Source organism: Hakea prostrata, chromosome 9, assembly GCF_041222555.1.
Source record: "Hakea prostrata isolate BN-2017 chromosome 9, UWA_Hpros_2, whole genome shotgun sequence".
Taxonomy (NCBI): Eukaryota; Viridiplantae; Streptophyta; class Magnoliopsida; order Proteales; family Proteaceae; genus Hakea; species Hakea prostrata.
In genome coordinates this window covers 2,038,424-2,060,958 of record NC_142608.1, presented here as the reverse complement: position 1 = coordinate 2,060,958, position 22,535 = coordinate 2,038,424, and the positions used below count along the sequence as shown (strand labels likewise).

The window sequence follows — 22,535 nt, the reverse complement described above, 5'->3', positions numbered from 1 at the left end:
AATTGGAGTGTTTTCGTTTTTTCAAACAAAAAGTGAAGTGTTAGTGCTTTAAAAATCTCTGTTCTGAGGCGCCAGTGCAATTTGCTCTAATAAATATTAATGACATTGAGGCTCTTTTTGGTATCAATTATCATTCTCAATTAAAAGATTTGTTCATTATTTAAAATTGTTTGGCATTTATTATCATTTTTACTTTTATTTAAAATAATAGAAAAACTTCCAAAATCCATAATAGAAAAGTCTATTTATGGATTATGGTGAAAATTTCATTTTCTTCATTTATGTGTAAGTTTACTTAAAACTGATGAGGGTAAAATAGTCAATACACATTATTTTATAAAAACCATACTTTTTTCCTCTTCTGTCACTTGCTCGCTATCATTTTCTAACAATTTTTTATTTTGACATCAAACTTATTTTTCATTTCATAATTTGTCTAACAAAATTCACCAAACCATTTTCCATTCTAGACCAATAATGAATTCTTGTACTTATTTATTTTAAATAACAATAATAGAGGATGAGAATTGATACAAAAAACAGCCTAATCAATACCATACATTACTATTGTTACCCGTTTTGAACATGCATGGGCAGTTGCTGCTTGTCTGCTGTGTAAAAGGAATTTTATTCAGACAATTTCGTTGTCAGAAATGGACTATCCAATTTCTACACTATAGGCGTATTACATGTGTCCTAACATCACATCAAATGGTTGTAATTCATTTATAAATCATATTAACTTTTTTTTTAGATATGAGGTTCATCCGGCCAGTTTACGCGCACCACGATGACATCCTTAAGGGAGATTTTATATATATAATTAATGCCGCCGAATGAGTGCGCAACCAAGACCTCCCTTAGGGCAAGTTGGGCATTTAACCACTTTACTAACCTTTTGATGTAATTTGATGACACATGACACGTATTTACAAGAAAATGAGTAGACCAAATCCGTGCATAAAACGGATAAAAACGTTTAAAATGACAGAAAAATTGGAAAGCGCTGTTGCCATCAAACCGTGATGCATGCCTGTAACTCTGTACTTGGTATCAAAAGAAGCAAAAATAAAAAAAAATTCAGAAAAGGAAACCTGTCTGTGCAATTTTCGTGTGGTCTCTAGTCTGGCAAGTCCTTAGCTCCAACTTTAGGAAGCACGAGTAGAGTACTGTGTTCCTGTACCTTCATATTTTCTTCTCTCTGCAGTCAGCGGCATGCGCTTGCATCAAACTTTATCATGGATTCAGCTCTTCCCGATGGTAAATAGTCCAAACAATTAGAGTCCGGATTTTACCTGTGGGTCCCACGTATTTGTGTGGTTGGAAAGCTGTCGGAGAGTAGTTTGTGTTCTCTCGACGGGGTGAGGATTTGGCCTCGAACAAGTACTCCATTCAACCGAAAAAATGAAAAACAAAAACAAGTACTTCAAACTCCAGATTTCCTTCTCCTTCCCTCTATGTTCGGATCATCTCTCTAATGACTTTACAACCACACATTATGGCGGGGAATCATGAATCTAGATCATCTCCCCGTCCGGGGAGCACAAACAGCTTTAAAACCATAAAATAGAGTGGGTCCACGAGTTAAAAAGTAATATTTTTTTCCTACCTATGGGCCTCATTGTATTTTGTAATTTTAAAACAGTTAAGAAGCCCTCGACTACTAGTAGAGGGACCCACAAGATTAGGCGGTGAGGTTTTTTTTTTTTAATGATTTATTATTTTTTGCTTGTGGCCCGATTGCACAGTGTGTGATTATAAAGTAGTCGGGGAACATAGAGTGCACACCGATGGAAAGATGATTTGAACTCCTTCCCTCTTGTCGACTTCGAGCAGCTGAACCATCATTATATTTTCACAGAAGAGCTAGAGCTTGGGAGCTTTGGTCATGAAAACGAGCTAGTCACTGTGTTGAATCAGTAGAGGCAAATTCAACACCGATTTCAAGCATAAAATCCTCATCGACCAACAAGTATAAAAATCACTAGCATGTTGCGTTATACTTGGGCCAATTTTTGCTGGATCCACCAGCCCACCAAAAAAAAAAAAAAAAAAAAAGAAACCAGAGAAGAAGAACTGGGGCTGCGTAGGGGAATAGTATCCCAGAACGTGAACCTGGGGATCAGCTCTGGCTGGGCGATGTTTAACCTCGAAGAGTTAACGCCCAGACCAAACCCACACTTCTGCAATAAATCTTCTGTACAAAACCCATTTCCAGAACAGGGAGCTTTGGAAGAAGTTCATTTATCATCAAGGAAAGGAAAAGTTAGAGATGGTTTCACAAATAAGATCAGTACTACTGCTGGTAGTGCTACTTGCAGCCGAGCATGCTAAATTGGTAAATCTATTAAGTAGTGGAAGAGACCTTTATCCAGTCTTAATTGACTGCTAAACCAAGATAGACAGACACGCTTCCAATACGATTAGATTGATGAGTTAGGTTGTGCTGTTGAGGACTTTGGAAGGCCCCATAATGGTGGTGATGGTTTGCTTTGCTTTGCTTTGAAAAGGCTTCACCAGGAGCCTTAGAAGCCACGCGATGAGGTACATAAAAGGAACTGTTTAACAAACCATTGAAATATGGTTTCTAGTGTTTTCTGTTTCGAGAAATAAATAAATCGATTTGAAAATGGTTTGATAAAATTGTTTTGTTTCGAATGACTTAAACCATAAATTAAAACTCATAAGATTTTATGCTTGAAAATTTTTTTTTTATAATTTGAACGTTCTAAACATAAAAGCTCTCCTAAAACCCTGTTGATAGCTTTTTTGCATTCTAAAACCAAGTTGTATCAAATGCCTAAAAACCAGTTGAAATACTATTTTGGTGTTTTTTGAATTAGAAACGCTTTTTTTTCTTTGGTAAAAAATATAAACCCTTGATAAATTATCAAAAGAATCTTTAATCCTGTAAGAAAAAGGAAAAGAAATATATAAAGATAATTTGATGAATGTAACAAGCTAATTAGGATTGTTATGACATACTCTTAAGGGGTCAATCATACGGTACCAACTTTTAATATCGAAAATGTATTTTGCAAAACGATTTGGTATTCAGTCAGTGCTTTAAAAAGGATTAAACACAATATCTAGCGCGGTAAACTTTTGGAAATGAACAAACTTATACCAATTTTGTTATTACTTCATTAAAATTCTATTAAAATTGCGATCAAATAATTGGTAAAATTTGATATTAAAAGAGACAAAACAAGTAAATCTAAGAAGAAGAGTGAAGGACGAAACGAAAGATTGAAACAAGGAATTAGAGATAGGGGTAAAGCTACGTGTTTTAATTGTACAATTACATTTATATCCCTTAATTTGGTACAGTAATAATTCGGTATGGTTTCGGTACATATCGACGGTAAGAATACCTGAAATCGGTATCGTACTGTACCGAATTTTTAATGTTGCAATTTAGATGGCACGATTCGGTATGGTTAAATGGTTTCGTTACGCAATTGACACCCTTAAATACTCTACCTGAACCCAAAAGGAGAACCACACATAAATTTCATGATTCTTAATCTCATCTTTTAAGTATTTAATACCAATCAAAAAAGAAATCTCAGCAGTTTCTAAATAAAAATTTCTTAAATTTACAAACATAGTTAAATTGAACTAGTCCCAGATCATGACAACTGCAATCACCCCAACACCTAATAACACTGCAAGAAACCTGGCATGAGGTGTATCCACCCGAACTGGACAAGCAGGGGAGAAACCCTTCGATAGGAGATGGTTTATGGAAACATAGATGAACACACCGCACGCGAATCCCATGGAAATTGCATAAATCCAATCCGCCACAGCTCCCTCGGTGGTGGCGTCGATGATGATCCCAATTGCTACACCAATTGGGCTTGAAATCGCGAAGGCGAAGGCGTATGCCACACAGGAAAGCAGAGGACGATCAGGGATCATCCGAAGCAGAGCTATTCCCATGGCTACAGCTGCAAACACCTTGTGAAGGGATACGGTCCAAAGTGCTCTCCACGCATCCTCCGCCGTCTCTGCAATTCCAATGGCGATTCCTTCGAACACAGAATGGAAACACAACGCCATTATCAACAACACGCTGTCCTCAACCGACCTTGCTTGCAAAGCCCCCTGCGCTTTCTCCAATTGGGCATTCTTGGCCTCATCTACCTAAACCCATTCATCAAGCTTAATAGATCATAAAAATGGAAAACTAAGAAAACCCATCCACCTCATTCTTGCTTTCGCTCACCTGAATCCGTGACTCCCCGCTATTGGAGCTATTTTTACCGGACTGAACATCCCCTGTAAAAGAGTAATCGATTGAATTCCGAAATCAGTACTTTGATCTGTGAGTATTCCCAAAAAAAATTTCTTCTTTGAGTGAAAGAATTACCTTGGTGGCTCTCCTGTTTCCCATATTTATGAGAAATGATGCAATCAGCGAGCATGGTAAGCAAATAGCCAACGCAGGACAACATAAAGGCAAAAGGGTAATCGGTATTAGGAGCGAGATCTTCAAAGGTTTCATTTGAGTCACTAAGGAAGTGCATCAAAGCCGTACCCAAGAACACACCTCCGGCGAACTGGGTACCTAAGACCAGAAAACCTTGGTTCCATTTCAAAAAGTAAGGAGAAATCCCACCGATGAAAGTGGCTAAGAACACAAGAATCAAACACCATATCTTCACGAGAACCAGGGATTTTGATCTCAGTTCTGGTTTGGTTGGGGACTGATCAACGCCGGAATCTCCATCGTCATCGTGTTGACCACCACCGTGGGCATGGGCGGACAGGAGTAGTAGGAGAAGGAGTGCAACGGAGAGGAAAAATCTTGCCATTGCAGGAGCTGGACAAGGACAAGGACAAGGACAAGAAATGTATTGTCAGAGAGACAGAGATACAGAAAAGCAGAGATCGAAATTGAATGTGAAGATGTCATTCCGCGTTAGGTGAAGATGTGTCTTTTGGTTTTGGTTCTGGTAAAAAAAAAATTGTGAAAATCTAGCTTGCACTTGTACAACACAGGGTGGGGAATTACCGAAAGGGAAAGATGGTGATTCTGGCATTTTGGTGAGAGTACAAGAAATTCCATTGTTTGTTTTGGAGAGAGACGATAGATTGATCGATAGTACAGTGTGGACCAGTACGACAAATGGGCAAATTAGGAAGTAAAACTCTAACGGTGTAAATTTAAAGCAGGAACTACTAGTTGTTCAACAAGACTAAACCCAACTATCTTTACCAAAATTAAAAAAAATTAAAAAAAACGAGGGTAATTTTCATCTAGACTCCTGAGGTTTCGTCCATGTCACTTTTAGTCCAATTTAAGTTTCCTTTTACATATGGCTCCCTGTGGTTTCAATAAATGATTAAATAAGGACAAGGTTAATAGAAACTGTTAGTTTGATAAATTTTGTGATAAAAATACCCTTGTGTCTTTTGAAATTTTTTTTTTAAAATCTACTAAAATAGATACTATAAAATAACTAAATAATAAATCATATCTGTTGAACGTCGAAATAGGTTCGCCGTCGTCAACAACGAGGATCTGAGAGCAAAGAAACTGAAGAAAGCAGAGGAGATACTAAAAGAAGGAATTGAGACAGCGGAGAAGGGTTTGGAGACGGCGGAGAAAGGAATTGAAAGTGCTGAGATGGGGATTGTGGTGGTGGAGGCAGAAATTGCACCCGCTTTTGGTGGTTTTGCTTAGGCCGTAGTGGTTGCAGGGGCTGAATTCTTGGGTGTTCTTGTTGCGATTTCTGTGGTTAATGGAGTTCTTGAAACCCAAGCTCAAAAACCTTAAAGGTGAAGTCATGATTTCTGAACTGATCGTAATTTTTCTGTCGATAATGGGTTCTTAGGGTTTCTCGTTAAATTTGTTTTCCACCATTTTAATGGAGAAGATATAAAATTTAGGATGTTTAAATTAATATTGTGTTGGGTAAACTCAGTTTTGAAAGTGTATGTCGTAGTTTTTTTTTTTTTCTCAAAAACCCGATAGTCCAGACAGCAGAATACAGACTATAGAGAGTGAGAGAGCTATATTTACATGCGTGAAATTCTTCTTGTATAACAGAGCCTTTGAGGAGAGAGTGTATTGGCACATACAAATCTGTGAAGGGAAATAAAAAAAAATGGCAGTATTAGTAAATTCATCTACTAGTTGCAAGCAAGCAATGGCCACAATGGCCACAAGGGTATTTTTATCACAATTTCTGCCTCCACCGCCACAATCCCCATCTCAGCACTTTCAATTCCTTTCTCCGCTGTCTCAATTCCTTCTTTAAGTATCTCTTCTGCTTTCTTCAGTTTCTTCGCTCTCAGATCCTAGTCGACGACGGCAAACCTACTCCGACGTTCAACATATATGATTTATTATTTAGTTATTTTATAGTATCTATTTTAGTAGATTAAAAAAATAAAAAAAATTCAAAAGACACAAGGGTATTTTTGTCACAAAATTTATCAAACTAACAGTTTTTGTTAACCTTGTCCTTATTTAATCATTTATTGAAACCACAGGGGAGCCATATGCAAAAAGAAATTTAAACTGGACTAAAAGTGACCTGGACCAAACCTCAGGGGGTCCGATGAAAATTTGACAAAAAACATATGAATTTATCTGAATTATTATTGTTATTTTTAATTAATTAGCCTTGTTATCATGGTTCATTGTGTCGGCGATACAGAGCGATATATCGCCCTGTCGCTAGGGGGCGACACGTCTCCCCCCAGCGACACGACATTTACCATATGTCGGCGATATATTGCCTACAAGTCGATATATCGCCAAAAAATCGCGATATATCGCTACATCTTGAATATATAATAGCCTTTCGTTTGTTTTTCGTTCACTTTTTGCCAAAGTGATATAAGGCTTCTAAAAGCTCCTGGGAGCGCTGCCCCCACACCGCCGCCCGCTCACCGGGAGCGAGACCCCGTGTCCATCGGCAACAATATGTGAAGCATGAGCCATACTCAACATAATTGTATAATGAATTGTAAACTTTAGTACATCTCTTTACCAATTGTGTATTTGTGTTTACTTTGCATATTTACATTAGTTTATATGAAATTTTCAAACTTCCAGTTTTGCCCACATATAGCCGGACATGTGCCAATTATAAACTTTAGGTTAGATGATGTTTTAGGTCAAAATAACACTCCCAATGTGTTTATTGGCCTCAAATTAGATTACACGTCAAATTTCAGGTCAAAATGACCTGAAATACCCTTCGAAACAGGGCGACATGTCGGACCTTGATTGTTATATTGGAAGAAATTGAAAGAAACCTCATAAGAAAAGAGACGGAGTGAGAAAGAAAACTAAAAAAGAACAAGAGGGATATTTGATTCTACTTTTATATGATCTGTATGAGTAATCTCCAAATTGTATGAATTATATAAAAGTAATGAAACACCTCACTAAGTCACTGCTGATGAGATGAGGATTTTCATACGCTCTCTACATTAGAGTTCAAACTCCAAACCATGTAAACCTTGCTTTTCTTTCTCTTTCTTGCTCGCTTATTCCATATTGCATGAGATGATGAGTTTCGACATGAAGAGAAGAGGGCTTCTAATTCTAATCCCAAATCATGACAACTGCAATAACTGCTACGCCAAATAGCACAGAGAGGAACCTTGCATGAGTGGTGTACACCAAATCCGGTGTGGGATTGGAGTAACCCTTGGAGAGAAGATGGTTAATGGAAACATAAATGAAGACACCGCAGGCGAATCCCATGGAGATTGCATAGATCCAATCGGCCACCAAGCCTTCAGTGGTTGCATCGATCACGATTCCAATTGCTACTCCAACTGGGCTTGAAATCGCGAAGGCGAAGGTGTAAGCCATACAGGAAAGGATAGGACGATTGGGTAACATTTGGATTAAAGCTATTCCCATGGCCATGGCAGCAAACACCTTGTGAAGGCTTATGGTCCACAGTGCTTTCCAGGCATCCCCTGCTGTCTCTGCAACTCCGATGGCGATACCTTCGAACACCGAATGAAAACACAACGCCACTATCAACAGTAAGCTGTCACCTACCGACCTTGCCACTGCCACCGCCGCCGGCGGTGGCGCTTTCAGTGATTGGGCAATCGCCGCCTCATCAAAACCAACCTGTTCCCATCTCAAAATCAATTGGGAATAACAGGAAAATTTTAAAGAAAAGTAATGGAACTCTAAATGTTTCTCTTTATTACCTGAGAGGACCTGCCACTGGAGCTGTTTATACTTGACTGACCAACCCCTGCAAATGAGTCATAGTTAGAACATGGAATCGATATTATTATTATTATTTTTTAAATCCTTTGAGACGCTTTAAAAAATTTTGTCCAAATTCCTACATCATATAAAATCAATTTCTCTTCCTCTTAAGATTTAATCTCATATTTTTTGATAGGATTTTTATTATGAATCTAATCATGTCGGTTGGAAAAAAAATTTAAACATGGGTGGAAGACTAATGGTGGATGAAAACCAAAGAGATTCGATCAGGAGATAGAAAGTCCTTTACTGTCACTTATCAGTGCATTTTTTATTGAGATTTAAAGCTTGACTTCAAATTTGAAAAATCCAAATAGTCTTGTAGTTTTCTTTACTATCTCAGCTAGTAATTTGGCTTATATGCACTTTGGTGTGTATAGCAGATGATGTTTTTCCTATAGCAAGGTGGAGCTTTCAAAAAGATAAATTTAATAAGAAAAATGATCATTGAGAAGAAGAATTCATATAAACAGTGTATCTATCTTGTATAATTGCAGAAGCCAAGGAGTAGGCAAAAGGCTAATAAATCAAGAGCTCAACTAATAAGGCTACTCTGAACAAGGAATCTACATTATCATTGCAAACGTTAGAACAAAATAGAACTGACAAGAATCAAAAGGTTGTTTTAAGTCTAAAAACATCTTGACACTTAAAGAACAATCTCAATAAAAGATTAGGGGATGAAATTCAAAGTGGTTAACTAACTCCAAGCATCCCAACTCCACAATAAATGAACAAATACTAGCTTCGCAGGCTTGAATCAAACTAGATCTAATCGCTACAATTATATCAACCAGGCTTGAGTGACTATCCTATGACAGAAACTGATCTTCCAACCATACTTTTTGAAGAAATCCAATTAAATAAGAACCTGGTTCTGAAATTGTTAGAACAGAAAATTTGAGTTAAGTCATCAAGAGTTTTTAAGTAGAAACAAAATGAAATCTGTTCAAGTATCATAGAGTCTGGCCCATGTTTAGTTTAAGCAGTAACTGGACACTTAAAACAGTAAAAGAATTGTGCTTGATAAGTGAAAGTGATAACCATAAGCGCTGCGCGAGCTCTCCTGTTTGCCATAAACATGAGAAATGAAGCAGTCGGTAAGCATGGTAAACAGATAACCACCGCAGCACAACATGGGGGCAAATGGGTAATCTTTTGTAGGAATGAGATCCTTAAAGGTCTCATCAGAATCAGTGAGGAAGTGCATCAAAGCTGTTCCCAAGAACACGCCGCCGGCAAACTGGGTGCCTAATACAAGGAAGCCTTGATTCCACTTCACGAAGTAAGGAGATATCCCTGCCACGAATACTGCAAAGAACTCGAGAATCAAACAGAATATCTTCACGAGAATTAATGATTTCGATCTCAGGTTTGGTTTCTCTGGGGACTCATCAGATGAATCATCAGAGTCATCATGGTGGTGGTGACCACCGTGGGCATAGACGGAGATGACAAAGGTGAGAAGAACTGCAAGGGAGAGGAGTGATCTTTTCATTGGAGGAGCTGCTCAAAGTCTGGGACTTACTCTGGATAGAGCCAGGGATACTCAAAATGGGGTATTTTATTGAATCTCAGCGCAGCCTTAGGTGTTGTAGGCCAGAGCATTAAATCCAACACCTCACTTTCAATTGCCACAACCACAACAATCGAACATGAAAAGAAAATTTTGTCAGCAACTAACAAGCCAAGGCACTCTGGGTGAGAAGAGTCTCCTTGACTCCATGAGAGATACCCAGAATTTGACTGCTTCAACGAGAAGTCTGTGTCTAATTACAAAAACGTCTTCATCATAATTTATTAGCTTTGAATGTTTGCTCCATGTCTAAACAAAACTCTGTAATACTCGAGGTGGCAAATTACCATACCCTCATTTGGCAAGATGAATGGTGAAATCAATATCTGCTGCAATGGGGAGTCCTCAGCACCCAGCAAGCTTAATGACAAGTGCCTTCCATATATTGGCTTATACATCTCAAATTCAGAACTGATTGTTAGAAGTATCTTATCAATCAGCAGAATCTCTGCATTATCGTAGGTTTCTTTTATGTTGCTCCTTCTATGTCTACACTCTGTTTCTGTCTCCATCTGTTGTCTCCTGAGCTTCATGTTTGCAAACTATATAGTCAAGAGTCTCAAGACTCTGTATCCTGAACATGATATCAAGAAGTAATCCTGTTCCACACCAAATGTATACAGACAAATTCAAGAACAAACTGCAAAAAATCTTCACCTTCAAAAGGCTCTCATTAATTGCCTAAAATCTATAGAAAATACTATTTAATCATCATACAAGGAAAATAATCAGAACTAGAGAATCCTGGACCCTCCAAAATCAACCATATCCATGGACAAAACATTGCTGAGTTATTTCAAAGAGGAGACCATCCCTAGCAAGGAATATATTATAGCAGCAACTCCACCCAATTATGAACCTTCACCACTAAGATCCCCCCATCGAACATTATACTTTGCAGCAAGATAGTGTGCCCCCACTGGCCCTCTAGTACCATACGGGTAGAGCTCTGGTGCAATCTTCCTCTCCTCCAGTTCCTTTAGCAAAGGGGTGAAAAGTGCCCAAGCAGCATCAAGCTCGTCACTTCTAATGAACAGCCGACGTTCTCCTTCTATGGCATCTATAAGCAACCTCTCATATGCATCTGGAATTTCCTTCGGATACCTTCCCGAGAGAACCCAAAAGAAAGTCAACATCAGATTAATACTGAACTTCACAAGGTTTTACTTACCAAAACAAGAAGGAAAAAGAACTTTGCAAGGTTACAGATAGTGTACACTACAGAATATGTCAAAAGCGTTATCTCAACTTTGTCAGTCACAACTGACCACTTTATGCATTTACAGAGGTACTATCTCAATTGCTTTAAACATTGACTGACCAATTAACAGTTTAGCACTCATTCCCACTAATAGAACATTTCCGTGCATGAGCTCCTGCTACAGAAGGGTCTGAGAGGGACAACTGTACATGCAGCCTCAATCCCATAAAGCAGGAGAGAATGTGTCCAAGTTCTGAACCTCCAACCAACAGGATAAAATACTGCAACTTAACCGTTGTCCCAAGGCTTAACTCACTGTTCTCTCCGATCAACAGACTAACAATGAAGATACAGGCTCAGTAATGATTCGAGTAATGAGAGTGTTGTTTGAATTTGTATACCTATTATTGGTATCAATCACTCAAGAAAGATGGTTTAAGAGTATTTGATCAATTCCTACCTTGTTTTGTAAAGCAGATTAAGGTCACTGCGGTCCAACCTCATACCAAGCCCTGGGACTTTATTATTGATCCTCAGATATATAGCTTCATCGGGTTGGACACGAATAACAAGCTCGTTTGTAGCTTTATCCAAATCAGTCCCAAAGTTCCACTTATACAAGTTGCCAGGGACATGCCTAAACTGCACTCTGATCTCTGCTCTGCATATTCATTCATAGAGATTCCAAGAACATTAGGCATACTTTTAAGAGTATGTTATCAAGGAAGCAAAAGGAAAAGAAAAGACACTCACCCCTTAGTATGGAGAGCCTTGCCTGCTTTCATCAAAAAAGGGATGGGGGCATAGTTTTAAAAGTGTATTATCCAGCAAGTAAAAGGAAAAGAAAAGACACTCACCCCTTAGTATGGAGAGCCTTGCCTGCTTTCATCAAAAAAGGCACCCCATCCCATCGTGCATTACGAATGAATAAAGCAGCTGCTGCAAAGGTGGGAGTTAGGCTGTCATTTGGCACGGTTGGATCATCTGTGTAACCAGGATAAGATTTTCCACCAGTTGAGTGTCCCTTATACTGGCCTACAACTAGATCATCAATCTGCAGTGGCAACATTGACCTTAAAACCTTAACCTGTACAAAGAAAATTTTAAAGATAAGAAAAAACTTCTTCAACATAAGCTGGAACTTTTATGTAAACAAAATCTATGGTGCCCTTTATGTTGGTTGACCTGAGGAACAGCTAAAAATGATAAAATAGCAAAAAGGACGAAAAGCAAGTTTGATCTCCAGTTAAAAGAAGCACTAGCAAGGTGATATCCACAGCAAAAGTTCAGCGAAAACAAAGTATTGCACATTCAATATAATTGGCTCTAATAAGGTCAAAACACCGATGAACTATGACAAGTAATGCAGAAGAAGAAAAAAAAAAAAATGAAGAAGAAGAAACAAATTGAGTGGTAAAAAATTATAGAAGGCATGATAATTTACAGACCTTTTCATTTCTAATGTCCTCTGCATCCAAGCTGACAGGTGTCTCCATTGCAAAAAGTGCCAATATTTGAAGCAGGTGATTCTGCATTATATCCCGTATAATCCCATAGTTATCGAAGTATCTGTAACCATAAGACACAATAAGGTACTGCTTCTGAAAATAATCATAGCAAGGTCATTAAGTACTAACCCGCCTCGGCCCTCTGTTCCAAAATCTTCAGAAAATATTAGTTGCACATTTCTGATGTAGTTCCTTGACCATAAAGGCTCAAAAACAAGATTGGAGAACCGGAGCACCGATAGGTTTTCAACGAGTTCCTTACCCAAGTAATGGTCAATCCTAAACCAATCAAAGAAATTTTATTACAGTTTCATCTACGAAAGTACTATATCAAATTCAAATATATACCTGAATATCTGTTCCTCCGAGAGGTATTGCTTAAAGCATCTAGTCAGCTCAGCGGATGATGCCAAATCACGGCCAAATGGCTTTTCAACAATGACTCGAGTCCATCCGTTTGCAGAAGAAGCACGACGACTTGCACACCGTACCACATCCACAAATATGTTGGGAGGTATTGACAAGTAAAATAACCTATTGGGGAGTCTTCCAACCTATGATAGTTACTTGATGTTATCAGAAGATACATGCAGGTTTCAGGCTCACCAGGTAGGTATCAATGTTTTTCCATCAATTGCTTCCAAATCTCTAATACGTAGATAAGAAGTGAAGGGTGAAAAATTAGCACAAATATTCTAAATGTTTCATCCAAATACTCTGATATATGTCTCACAAAGATTATTACTAACAAAGTGTGAGAAATTTGGCTTTCAAACATATTTTTGGACGATACAACACCAGAGATGCATTGCAAGGATAACCTTTCAGAGTTTTAAGCTCCATTACCAGTGAAAAGTAAGCAGGATAGCATATTAATAATTAACCTACCCTATTTTACTTTTAGTTATCCAAAGACAATTTAACAACCCCAGACAGAAAAAAGGAAAAATCACTCATGGAAATGCATCTCATTCAAAACCCTGGCTTGTGCTTATTCTATCATAAGAGCTCAGCTTAGCAATGTTGGTGTTTCACTATTGCTCTGGAAGCTTTCTTCAAATCTAAAACAAAAAGCCGAGCCAGCACAGACAAGGTATATCCTTGCATGAAGGATGTTTTTTCTCAGTCCTCTCATCTCCAAAGTCCAAAGAGGAGACTGCATCCCTTTCCTTTAGTAGCTCTTCTGGTTTCCTAAGGATAGTGGTAGCTGGGGCAAAGCCTGCTTTCTTCGCTCCACAGATGAGAGAGAAGGTAAGAGAAAAAACATGTTATCCCTTTGCAAGGTCCGCAGGTGGAGAATGCATTGCTTGGCCATGCATACAGTATAGATTTCAGTGAGGGAACATCAAAATGGATGGCCTTGCAAATGGAGGACCAATTTAAATAGCAACCAAGCTATAAATATTTCTGTGACTTATCTTGGGATATTAAGATCTTTCTTGACAGAGTTGGAGCTGGAAGCCTGAAACACATTACAAAACCCTTTGGTATTTTAGGTAAGGATTACATCCCATTCTCAACATACCCTGGATGATTTGGGCTAAAAACAAGTATATATATAGAATCATAGATGTTAAAACTCGAAAGAAATGGATGTTCTCCATGCCTTTGAACTCTAGAGAATTTGATTTTTCAAATTCCAAATCATTGAATGACAGAAAACTCTAACAAGAGACACTTGAACCTATAATCAGGAGCAAATCATCTTTTAAAGGGAAAGCTTATAACCTTCTCCTGGCAATTCAACCTATTTATAATACACTCCAATTCTATCAAGCAGGAATAGACCTCATTTAGTTGGGGCAAGGCTTGTTGTTGTTCTTGTTGTTGTTGTTGTTGTCATTGTAGTAGGAACAAATGGGGAATAGAGGTTGATAGGCCCCTTGTATCTCGAGTATATACTCGCAAGCATAGAAAGAGGGCCACAAGATCTGTTGAACAGAAATCAAGAAAAGAAGGAATCGATTTGGAGGCAGAGACTGCCATATAAGATTGGACTTGGGGGGATTCTATTAAGGGAATAATTTAGGAAAGTATTTACTAATAATCTTGGGGAAAGGAAGTAGGTTAGGATCATCTTTTTGTTATCAAGGGAAATAAGGGTTAGGGCTGCTGCTCTCGGGTAGCTGTAGGAATACCTAAGGTAATGGTTACACTGTTCTACAATTCAGCACTTAATAAAATCTATTATTATTATTACCATTTTTCTGTTGTTATTCTGCCATTGTTAAGCTACTGAGATTGGCACTTAACAAAGGCCATATCATGAAATAACATGGTTCAAATTATAAATCAAGAGATAGAAAAAATGAAGACATGCAGAAGAGGAGAAAAGGGGAACACTAATAAGGATCCTCCAGCTTAGCACCACTCTGCCCCATGGTACCACTATCAGACCTTTTGGTGAAGTACCATTTGTTCTTTGAAAACATTTTTAGGGTATAATTGTATTGAAGGAACCACTAGTCAGTGCTGTTCCCACCTAGGCGGTGTCCTCAGATGGATGAGTTTGGAATTGGTCCTAACCTTGGACATTTTGTGCAAAATGGCTGCTTCAGGATTTGAAGCCATTCATTTTCCCTTGTAGCTTGAACCTTGTACCATTGCTCTAAGCAATGACCTTTAGGGTATCATCATTGAACGGCAGTAGCCTCTAATGTTTGGAAACACAGGGTGGCATGAATATACGAAAACAAAGCCTTATAATAAAGCTTTCAAATACTTATCATGAGAAGCACAATGCACAAGAAAGACTGCACTAGGGTACAAGGGAAATAATTCATACAGGTGTGCAATTCAACCAGTTAGAACACTCCATTGCCACAAAAAACTGATTTCCAATGGGCTATGAGAAGAGTGGATTGAAGCAATAGCCTTGACATGTTATATCATAAGGGAAAAACCATAATTTTGCAACAATCAAAATGTCCTCAAACTATAGACGTTAATTACATTACCTCTTTCTCTTTCAGTTTCTTGTCTAACTCTGAAAAATTCTCCTCAGAGTTATACTGGCCAGAATGGTAGAAGCATCTCTGCAAGAACTGATCCATTTTGTCACTGCAATTTTCCCTGAAAACCACAGAAATAAATTAAGGCTAAATGTAAGCTAAATGATGGAACTTTGCTAGATATTTCAGCCGACGGCAAGTACCTCTTGTCAATTCTGCAAGTCAGTGTTGCACTGATCATGGTCCTCAGCTCTTCATCGCTCATCTTACTCCGAGCATAACCAAAAATGGTAAAATGCTGTGACAGAGATCGAGGGTAAAATTTGAGAATCAGAATTACTACAAAGCAAACTGAAAAGATCACGTTGATTCTATTCATCAAGAAACGTAATGCCTAGAAATTTGGAATTGGTAAAGCATAAAACTAAACCTCAGGTAGACAATCTTCATAGAATAATGCAAAAAGTGCAGGAAAAATTTTCTTCCTAGCAAGATCCCCTGAAGCTCCAACAACAGTAATGCTAACGGTAGACTTAGTTTTTCCTGGCTCTGGAAAGAGAACTGAACCATCTGTTACTTGGTCCGCCACGCAATCTTCAGTTGATGAGTTCCCACTTAAACCTAGTTTCCAAATCCATTTGATAATTAACAGTAGGAAATTAATAAAGAGAGAACAAGGGAAAAAGAGGGAGATACTATATTAGACCAGAGGACATTATACCAGTAGTTTGAGGAGAAACTTCCTTCCCAGGAGAAAAAAGAAAAAGAAAGAAGTAGCTATACACCACAAATCATCCACAAAGACTACAGAACAGAATCTAAGAAAGAATTAGTTCCACTATAAGTTTGATTCACACCCAGACGATTACTAAAATAACCACAGGATGGAGAATCAGAGCTAGGACCAGTACAGGACTATCTCTAACTGATTCAGCCTCCATGGCCATAGCGAAAAAGCTATGGCCAACCTTTGCACTCTGCTGCAGCGAAAACCCCGCCACAGAAGAAGATACAGAAGCTAAAATAGCAACAGCGTACTACACAGGATCTGTTATGGAATGGTTAAGGACAACAATATTTCGTAGCTTCCAAATCACGAAATTCATGGACATTAAAGCATAAGGGAGAAACATACCAGCAAATTGCAGCAAAAGGGCAAAGGAGAAGGGCATGAATAATAGTCCCCTCCTCACTACTACAGAATGGACAGAGCGCATTAGTATCAATTAGGCTTATGTCTGGCGAAGAACAGTCTCTTAACGATAATAGAATTAGAGAAACATAACCAAATAAAACATCTGATGCAAAAGAAGAAAAGGGTAGTAATCAAACAATAAAATGACAATGAAATACCAAAAAATTAGATGTAAAACCAAAACCCATTCGATGAGAACACCAAGCATAGATGAGGAGAACCCATACAAGTTGAACCAAGAGAAAAAGGATGCAATAAAAAATTGCAGTGAAAGGATTCAAGAGTTCACCATCGACGGAAGAGATCGCGTTTAGCGGGTGCCCATTACAGGATTTGAGTTCAAATGGCTTTCTCGACCGGAGATTGGAATAGCCACGAGAAATTAGAGGGTTATTTCTCTTTCTTGGTACCATCATCCTTCCAGGGATAAGTCCCTCCTGCTTCAATGAGGAGAGTGACAATAAAGTAGAAGGGAAAGAACAAGGACTGCAACATCTAGCCATTTAATTGGATGCCAAGGCAGAGATACTTCCACAATTTGCCCTGAAGGATGTCGGAAGCAGCTCAGAACTCGGAAAGCTGAAAAATCTGAGCTCAGTTTTGAAAAATTTTTCCGCCCAACATGAACAGCCCAAATGGCCCTTCAATTTCTCTCGCTCTTCATTCAAATAAATACGACGACCTCTTACTCTTCAAACCTACTACACGAGTGCCACAACAGTGATGTCTGCAGTTTTAAATTAGTAATTGAAGCAGAATTCTGGGTTTTCCATCTTCGATAATTGGATGTCTTTGATCTTCTACGGCAAACCAGATGAATGGGAAAGTGATTGCCGGTTACTAATGGCTAGAAATGACAGCTGAGTTTTTCCCAGCCGATCACCTTGCTTTTTTTTTTTTTTTTTTTTTGGGGTAATTAGTCGATCACCTTGCTTGCCACTTGTTTCAGCGTTAACCAACTTCTTAATGTCCTTTGAATTGGATTAATATACTTCTACCAATAAAAATAAATGGGTCTGATCCGGATAAGGTAGGTGAAGAAGATAATATACTTCTAGCCGTATACACCAATTTTAAAGTTGAAATCACAGATTAGGAGAGGAGATTGGAGAGAATTTGACATATGCTCGAATTTTGACTGTGTGCTCAACATTTTAATGGAGTTGTGCATGAATACAACAAATTCAGAAATAGTGGAGGTGAAATGATTACTTTTCCTTATAAAGACTGGAAATGCAACACTCCAGATAGAGAACACAAAAATAATTGGTTTTTACTTAAAGTGTTCTTTTTTTTAAATTCTCATGAAGTTTTTATTTTTTATTTTAAGTTGTTTGATATTTTTTATTATCACTTTTATTTTATTTAAAATAATAAAAAAACTTTCAAAACCTATATTGAACATTTTTGTTTAGGGTAATTTTCATATGGATCCCCTAGGTTTGGTCCATGTCACTTTTAGTCCAGATTAAGTTTTCTTTTGCATATGGCTCCCCTGTAGTTTTAAAAAATGATAAAATAAGGACACACTTAACAAAAATAGTTAGTTTAATAAATTTTGTGACAAAAATACCCTTGTGTCCTTTGCACTTCCTTTTATTATATAAGTTTTAATTTATTAAAATAGATACAAACAAAAAAAACAACGTACAAAAACACCAGAAACCAAGGGACACATACGAACTTGCAAGACAAACCAAAACCCAAAAACCCAAAGCCCCCACAAACCCAACACATAAGCCCCACACAGAGCCTAAACATAACCCAAAACACCCCCAAAGGAGCAACCAAGGGACACAACTAAAAAAAAAAAAAGGAAAGTCATCAAAAGAAAGCAAAAAACCCCCAACAGAAAGACGGAACAACCAAAAAAAAACAAGGGGGAGAACAACCCACACACAAGAAGCCCCAGACCAAACAAGAACAAAAACGCCCTCATGGAGAAAACCACAAAAACAAACCAAATAAGACAAAAGAGAAGAAAGAGACAAAAAAGCCAAAGACAAGCGACAAACCCAACAACCACAAACCACGAGAAGCCACCACCAAACGACGGAAAACCAAAAACCAAAAACAAACACCACGAAAAACCAACAAAGAGAGCACACAACCCCCAAGGCAAGCCCACCGGCCGAAACCGGTGTGTAAGATTTTAGATTGCGGACAATCGGGTGAACCAAGGAAACAAGGGTATTTTGTCACAAAATTTACTAAACTAATTATTTTTGTTAAGTGTGTCCTTATTTTATTATTTTTTAAAACTACAGGGGAGCCATATGCAAAAGAAAACTTAAACTGGACTAAAAGTGACATGGACCAAACCTCAGGGGGTCCAGATGAAAATTACCCTTTTGTTTATTATGAATTACGGTGAGAATTTAATTCTCCTTATGCACAAATTTACTTAATATTTCTTACCAGAAAAAAACTTACTTATTTTATGGTTAAGATAAAAATAAAATAATCTAACACACTTTTTTTTTTTGGTAAATATCACTTACCTCCCCACTTAGCTGAACAAATAGCACTTATACCCCCTCTTAGTTGGATAATATCATTTACCTCATTCTTACCTAGCAAATATATCAAACACCTCCCCCTCTGCTAATTTTTTTGGTTAAATTTAACTTTTACCGTTAAATATTTTTCTAAAACCCCAAAATACCCTTGGTTAAAAAGTTTAACTACTAAATTACTCTTAATTAAAATAATTATTAAAAACCAAAACACCATAGTTAAAACCTAAATTATCTTTAATTATTAAAATTAAACGCATACTACTATTTTGGGTTTAAAAAAAATAAAATTATGAAACAATTAAAAAACACTTATTAGAATCAAGTAAAAGTAAAAATGCAATTAAAAAACAAAGGGTATATTGATAAAATTAAACGCATACTACTATTTTGGGTTTTTTAATTGTTTGATAATGTTTTTTAGCTATGGTGTTTTGATTTTTAACAATTATTTTAATTGAGGATAATTTAATATTTTAACTACTAGGGTGATTACAGTAATATAGGTTTAAAATAAAAAAAAAATATTTTTAACCAAGGATATTTTGGGGTTTTAAAAAAACATTTAACGGGACAAGTTTAATTTAACCGAGAAAGTTAACAGAGGGGAGGTGTTTGATATGTTTGCTAGGTTAGAGGGGAGGTAAGTGATATTATCCAATTAAGAGGGGATGTAAGTGCTATTTGTCCAGCTAAGAGGGGAGGTAAGTGATATTTACCTTTTTTTTTTATTTATAAAAATCATACTTTTTTTCTTTTTTATCACTTGCTCGCTATTATTTACTAATAAATGTTTATTTTGACACCAAACTTTTTTTCATTCCATAATTTATTTTTGACAAAATTCACTAAACCATTTTTCATTATTGACCAATAATGAATTCTTGTACTTATTTCTTTTAAATAGGCATAATAGAGAATAAGAATTGATACCAAAAAGAGCCTAATGATCTCATGGAAACCATCCTCATGTATTACACAAACTCATATGAATAGTCTATTTTTCTAAAGACCTTGTTGATTGCACTTTTTAAACATTAGAAGAAAATATAGAGGTCCTAAAACATTACATCACCCTATTCATTTGTCTTTTTTATTTTTAGTAGATGATTTTTATATTAGGATGGGGATGGGGTATTACATAATAGGCAGGACTATACCTTTTGTCTCGAGGCGATTCAGACTCTAATCTCCTACTTCGAGGCTCTATTCCTCTTGACAGTAGTTATCTAGAGCCTTTCTGACCAGAGATAAAAACAATTGATGTGTCATTTGGTAGCTGGACAACATTCGGGATGTATTTCTGATGCTACTACTTGTTGTTCAATGTTGATTGGATACTTTCGAGAATATCCTTTTAGCAACTTAATAAATATTTTTATTTTAGTGAGATAATTTTTTGTGATGTAAAGAAATCGTTCCGTAATGAAGTCCTTCCATTATTCCATATGCAAATCATTTTCACTAAAAGTCAATTATTCACAAGAAACTTCTAAATAATTTCAGAAATCCTCTTTAATCAGTTTTAAAGAATTTTGAAGAATAATATAAAGGACAACCAAAAGAAAAAGAAAATTTATACTACCCATTTACAAAAAAAAAAACCAATTAATACAGCCACCAAATCTTGAACAAAAGCTAAGTATAAAACCCAAAATCCTTTCCTTTTTCATTTTCCTTCTTACCAAGTAAGCATTTATGCCTTTTTTTTCTTTTTTTTCTTTTTTTTCAGTCCCAGAAGACCTTAAACCTTCTCCAGTGGAGATTACAAAAAACTTTCTGTATTCTTTTCATGTTGACAATATCCGCAAGCAACCATATTCAGCTTATAAGCATAGACACAAATCTTAATTTGGAAGTGACTTCCAAAGTTGCATCAATTAATTTGAATCACTGATGCTCATTCTGCAAGTAACAATATAAAAAGCCAGATGTTAAAACATGCATCTATTAACCCTCACTTCAAAATCTAAACCCAAAGATTTAGATGATGCAATTATCGAAAACAACATCTAACTACTAAGAATCAAACAATAGCTCAACTTGACATCTGTCCCATTTGCCATAAATCAAACAAGTTAAGCTACCCAACCCAGTTGATCAAGTAATCTTCTTGTTCTTGGTCCCTTAAATTTGCTTGATACGTCCAAGCCATACCTTTCTTCTTTGCCACCTTACCACGCATGCCTGTAAGTATATATATGGACGCATCTCCTGCTTTTGGCTTTGGTTTAAGCTGCTTCTTCTGCTTCTTCTTCTTCATCATCATCAAAGTGGGTTTTAGTTGATTCTTTCCATCAAGGTTCAGTGAGAGACAGAGAGAAAGAAGAGATGGCTATGGGGTGGATCTCTGATGAAGGACATGACCATGGAAGACGTATCAGCAAAGGCAACAATAGTTTGGTTGATTCAAATGAAGGGAATCAAATGACCCAGAAAGAGAGTTGTAGAAAATTGCATACAGGGTTCCAGATGCCTCTTCATTATCCACGTTACAGGAGAAGTGATTATGAAAACATGGAAGAGTGGAAGGTTGATAGGCTTCTTATACAGTATGGGCTAATCAGTTTCAAGGGATCCCTTGAGGAGAAAAGGGCATTTGCTATTGGGGCTTTCTTATGGCCTGATCAGCTCTGAGAATTGAGATTGAAAACCCCACCCCTGCAACCTATTTTGTTTGTCTCTTTTAACTTCTTATTCTCTGTAAAAACACTTATGTATACATAGTTTCATTAAAGGTGAATCTGCTACATTAATGGTCAATGTGTTTTCACTTGTAAATGAACCAATAGCAAGCAAAACAATTGTTCATCAGATGCTTCTAGGCTGTGGTTTGTTTCAGTTGAATTAATAGTTTTGTCCAAGCAAAAACCAATAGATGTAAGGAAATTATGTAATTCGGGCAGCGTCAACTCAAGGTACCAAAATCATACTTCTCATTTAATCTTGATATCTTACTTGTTATTAGTATAACTACAGCATTCCCCTAGAAAAAAAAATATGAGACACTCTTTTAGAAAATCCTACCTTATATTTAGATCTACCAAGACTCACACAGTCAATTTTTTATTATTTTTTATTTCCTTTCTTCTCTTAATGTTCCGGTCACCATCACCAACAGCCAAGTGAATGAAGACTCAGTCCTTGTCTTTATTCAGAAGAAGAAAGAAATATTACATATCCTTCATCACCATGGTGAAGAGATTCTCTACCCCTCCATGTGAATGAAGACTGGGTCCTCTTCTAGAAAAACTGTACTACTAACTAACGAGTAACGACTTTGACTCTCTCATTGTCTACTTTTAAAAAAGAAGAGTTTAAGAAAGGCTTA

General features: G+C 37.1%; 4 protein-coding genes across 6 annotated transcripts; 1 reads left to right on the top strand and 3 right to left on the bottom strand.

Annotated features, from left to right (window-relative positions):
- Nucleotides 1–3,508: 3,508 nt before the first annotated feature.
- Nucleotides 3,509–5,214, bottom strand: LOC149003982 (zinc transporter 11-like). Its single transcript, XM_089168776.1, has 3 exons — nucleotides 4,376–5,214; nucleotides 4,232–4,284; nucleotides 3,509–4,149 (listed from the first exon to the last, which is right to left on the bottom strand). The coding sequence occupies exons 1-3, from the start codon at nucleotides 4,818–4,820 to the stop codon at nucleotides 3,622–3,624; spliced, it is 1,026 nt and encodes a 341-aa protein (XP_089024902.1). The 5' UTR covers nucleotides 4,821–5,214; the 3' UTR covers nucleotides 3,509–3,621.
- A 2,098-nt stretch (nucleotides 5,215–7,312) lies between these two features.
- Nucleotides 7,313–10,381, bottom strand: LOC149003981 (zinc transporter 11-like). The gene is made up of 3 exons (XM_089167963.1): nucleotides 9,302–10,381; nucleotides 8,194–8,240; nucleotides 7,313–8,110 (listed from the first exon to the last, which is right to left on the bottom strand). The coding sequence occupies exons 1-3, from the start codon at nucleotides 9,753–9,755 to the stop codon at nucleotides 7,568–7,570; spliced, it is 1,044 nt and encodes a 347-aa protein (XP_089024089.1). The 5' UTR covers nucleotides 9,756–10,381; the 3' UTR covers nucleotides 7,313–7,567.
- Nucleotides 10,382–10,474: 93 nt separating this feature from the next.
- Nucleotides 10,475–17,576, bottom strand: G6PD1 (glucose-6-phosphate dehydrogenase 1). Of its 3 annotated transcripts, XM_089167960.1 has the most exons (11): nucleotides 16,978–17,575; nucleotides 16,629–16,688; nucleotides 15,924–16,114; nucleotides 15,697–15,791; nucleotides 15,500–15,614; nucleotides 12,891–13,096; nucleotides 12,672–12,821; nucleotides 12,483–12,603; nucleotides 11,892–12,121; nucleotides 11,495–11,695; nucleotides 10,475–10,937 (listed from the first exon to the last, which is right to left on the bottom strand). In XM_089167960.1, the coding sequence occupies exons 1-11, from the start codon at nucleotides 17,189–17,191 to the stop codon at nucleotides 10,685–10,687; spliced, it is 1,836 nt and encodes a 611-aa protein (XP_089024086.1). In that variant the 5' UTR covers nucleotides 17,192–17,575; the 3' UTR covers nucleotides 10,475–10,684. The 3 variants fall into 3 exon arrangements, with proteins under 3 accessions (XP_089024086.1, XP_089024088.1, XP_089024087.1); XM_089167962.1 differs by lacking the exon at nucleotides 12,672–12,821 and having other exon boundaries at nucleotides 16,978–17,576; XM_089167961.1 differs by lacking the exon at nucleotides 16,629–16,688 and having other exon boundaries at nucleotides 16,978–17,574.
- A 3,675-nt stretch (nucleotides 17,577–21,251) lies between these two features.
- On the top strand, nucleotides 21,252–22,053 carry LOC149003979 (uncharacterized). Its single transcript, XM_089135516.1, has one exon. The coding sequence runs from the start codon at nucleotides 21,536–21,538 to the stop codon at nucleotides 21,839–21,841; it is 306 nt and encodes a 101-aa protein (XP_088991642.1). The 5' UTR covers nucleotides 21,252–21,535; the 3' UTR covers nucleotides 21,842–22,053.
- Nucleotides 22,054–22,535: the final 482 nt, after the last annotated feature.

Coding starts and splice junctions, on each gene's coding strand:
- LOC149003981 (XM_089167963.1), bottom strand. CDS start 9,755: ATGAAAAGATCACTCCTCTCCCTTGCAGTTCTTCTCACCTTTGTCATC. Junction 8,241..9,301: donor GAGCTCGCGCAGCGCTTATG/GTTATCACTTTC, acceptor ACTCATTTGCAG/GGGTTGGTCAGTCAAGTATA. Junction 8,111..8,193: donor CCAGTGGCAGGTCCTCTCAG/GTAATAAAGAGA, acceptor AGATGGGAACAG/GTTGGTTTTGATGAGGCGGC.
- LOC149003979 (XM_089135516.1), top strand. CDS start 21,536: ATGGCTATGGGGTGGATCTCTGATGAAGGACATGACCATGGAAGACGT.
- LOC149003982 (XM_089168776.1), bottom strand. CDS start 4,820: ATGGCAAGATTTTTCCTCTCCGTTGCACTCCTTCTCCTACTACTCCTG. Junction 4,285..4,375: donor GAAACAGGAGAGCCACCAAG/GTAATTCTTTCA, acceptor ACTCTTTTACAG/GGGATGTTCAGTCCGGTAAA. Junction 4,150..4,231: donor GCGGGGAGTCACGGATTCAG/GTGAGCGAAAGC, acceptor GAATGGGTTTAG/GTAGATGAGGCCAAGAATGC.
- G6PD1 (XM_089167960.1), bottom strand. CDS start 17,191: ATGGCTAGATGTTGCAGTCCTTGTTCTTTCCCTTCTACTTTATTGTCA. Junction 12,822..12,890: donor TCGGAGGAACAGATATTCAG/GTATATATTTGA, acceptor TGATTGGTTTAG/GATTGACCATTACTTGGGTA. Junction 10,938..11,494: donor AATCTGCTTTACAAAACAAG/GTAGGAATTGAT, acceptor TCTCTCGGGAAG/GTATCCGAAGGAAATTCCAG.